This window comes from Macrosteles quadrilineatus, unplaced genomic scaffold (genome assembly GCF_028750875.1).
Source record: "Macrosteles quadrilineatus isolate MER2022 unplaced genomic scaffold, UCM_ALF_1.0 Scaffold_3__2_contigs__length_128488019, whole genome shotgun sequence".
Classification (NCBI taxonomy): Eukaryota; Metazoa; Arthropoda; class Insecta; order Hemiptera; family Cicadellidae; genus Macrosteles; species Macrosteles quadrilineatus.
In genome coordinates, this window is record NW_026542596.1 from 124731505 (window position 1) to 124734132 (window position 2628).

The 2628-nt window shown below is 32.8% G+C and overlaps 1 protein-coding gene across 1 annotated transcript; it reads left to right on the top strand.

The window, feature by feature from the left end:
* Positions 1–929: 929 nt before the first annotated feature.
* Positions 930–2220, top strand: LOC128989527 (uncharacterized). Its single transcript, XM_054411424.1, has one exon. It carries the CDS (start codon positions 1000–1002, stop codon positions 2218–2220), a length of 1221 nt encoding a protein of 406 aa, XP_054267399.1. The 5' UTR covers positions 930–999.
* The last annotated feature ends 408 nt before the right edge of the window (positions 2221–2628 follow it).

Consider the following 2628-nt stretch of genomic DNA (forward strand, 5'->3'; position numbering starts at 1 on the left):
CAATTTCTGTCTGTCACGGCCCAGAAGGCATTTTACGCGGCCTTCTCCTGAAAAAAAGAGCATCGATCGGGATTCAAATAGCCTTTTTGTATTCACTGGATTGGCGAGAGTGTCCTTAGCCATTAAAATATTACCTCACTACTGTTGAAATATAATAACGGACGTTCAAACCCCCAATTTTGTGCAATTTTTGTCAAGTTTTCTCTTAACGCTTACAATATAATACGTCATATTTTGAAATACTCATCTGTTTGGAGAATACGACATCTATGAAGTACGAACAGCTGTTTGGATAAAGATTATTTTTTCTAGCTGTCACTGGATATGTTTACATTAAATATTGTTTACAAATACTGCAACCATTTCCAATCACGTTTTGTAAGAAAATCCAAAACCAAAAGAAATTAAAAACGTTGTGCCTTACATAACGGATTTTATAAATCGCAAGTGCAATAATGTGTAACTGTAAATGAAATTAAATTTCTGTGCATCGAAATTATATGACAAGGAAATTGTGTTTTAATAAAGATTTTAAAATGAAAATGTGGTACCTAATGTTAATAGTTAAATATAATCCTTAAAACTCGATAAATACTATATAAAATTAACAATCCCAACGATATTATTTAAAATTACACTTCTTCTATGCATGGGACTTCTAATTGCAATAATTGATCACTACCAATATACAATATTTATAAACAAATATCGTGTGTTATTTTGATTGTGATGTGTTCATTCCGCCATTTAATTGTCATTTGATTGACGTATTGTAATGAATCATAATCACACAGTAAAACTACACATATCACAAATTTGATCTTATCTCATCTTGGAGAGTTCAGTCGGCGTTGAGATGTTACAACACAAATTAGTGTTTGTTTCTTCAGATACATTACTACAAGACACGTTTAGTGGAGGTACTGCAATTTCATATTTGTGCTTTTTTACACGCGTCAAAAGTAATCTTGTAAAATAAAACCAGCTGAAGACCACATTATGATAAAAGTTTTAGTTTTTGTGGTGAGTGTAACGTTTACGAATTGTGATGAAATAGAGGAACTTTTCGCACAGAACTTTGTTTATGAACTCACATCTGAGCCTACTATTGTAAGTGGCGTCGCTCAGTTCTACACATCAGATTCTAGTAACTTTACCGAGGTGACCAAAAGTGATTTCTTCATCGATAAGTCGCTATTGATAAAAGAACTTTTGGACAGTAAAGTGTCAACATTTCTAGAGATTTCTGCAGCCCCCCACTTTGGTAAATCTACTAACTTAGACATGATTAGACGGTTTTTAGAAATCAACGTAGATGAAAAAGGAAGAAGAGTGAGTAGTAAAAGTTCAGTTAATTACGAAACATTTTCAACCAATAAATTGCAAATATTTCAATATAAACATTTATTCGATGAACATTTTGCAAAGTACCCAGTCATTTTCATTTCTTACAAGCCTTTAGAAACAGTTACGAAATTTAACTTTCTCCTTAAAAAGTATAAAATAGTTTTACTCGAAACATTTTTACAACACAAATATTTATTACAAAACCACGAAATTTGGAAAGCTACAAACATTTGTAAAGATGATTTTGAAAAGTATTTCAATGAAACTTCACTGGAAAACATGAAGCAAGAAGATGTTGAAAAGGGGTTTACATTATTAGCGGAAATATTGCACAACTATTTTAAAACACCCTTAGTTGTGTTGGTGGACGACTATGACATTATTATAGACGCACCAGTGTCCGAAGACTGCCGAGATTCAGTTTACAATTTTACAATCGATATGTATAATCGAATTATAGAATCGAAATACGTTAGCCGAGTTATAATTACAGGGTCTTTACTTCGTGGGGGGCTTCCATACTCGCCGAGGGTCAAGTCTGCTTTGGACAACTATCCCGGACTGTTGAAGTACTACGGACTGAGTAAAAACGAGCTCCGTTTGCTACTGCAGAGATTTCTAAAGAACAGCACAGAGATAGAAGAAGCTGAGCGGTGTATTGTTGAGAACTACAGCGGATACGTGCGGTCTTCTGAAGCATACGATGAAATGAAGGTAAATCCCATGAAACATGTTGTATGTAGTGCGTGGTCTGTCCTGCAATACATCACTTGTGTGAAGAAAATCAACGTCGCCAACATAGGAGAGACTGATGCTTTGTCTCTAACATATTTGTCTGTTAGAGATCGCGCCAGATTGATTAAAACTTTTTAACAGGAAATTTTAAATTATTAATTATAGACTACCAATACATTTTGTGTGTTTATTTGTATGACAATTATTTTGTATTCATATTTTGATTACAATACGTTCATTATCTTCAAGATATTATCTGTCCTGTGTGGTGTGAGAGGTAGGTATTAAAAATAGATAGCTTGGAAATTGGCTATTATAATAGGTAAACGTCAAAAGTAAAAACGCTTGAGAATCTCTACTGCAAATCTAAATGACATTATGGTACTATTTTAATTTCTTTATTCAAGCTGAAAAATAAAAAGCACAAATATAAACTTTGTATTTTTTAATGTAAAATACAAACTTTTTATCGCATAAACACTTAGGCTATTTAGCCAATAGAAAGTATTGGAATATAATCATTTTTCGACTCCTACATAACATTGA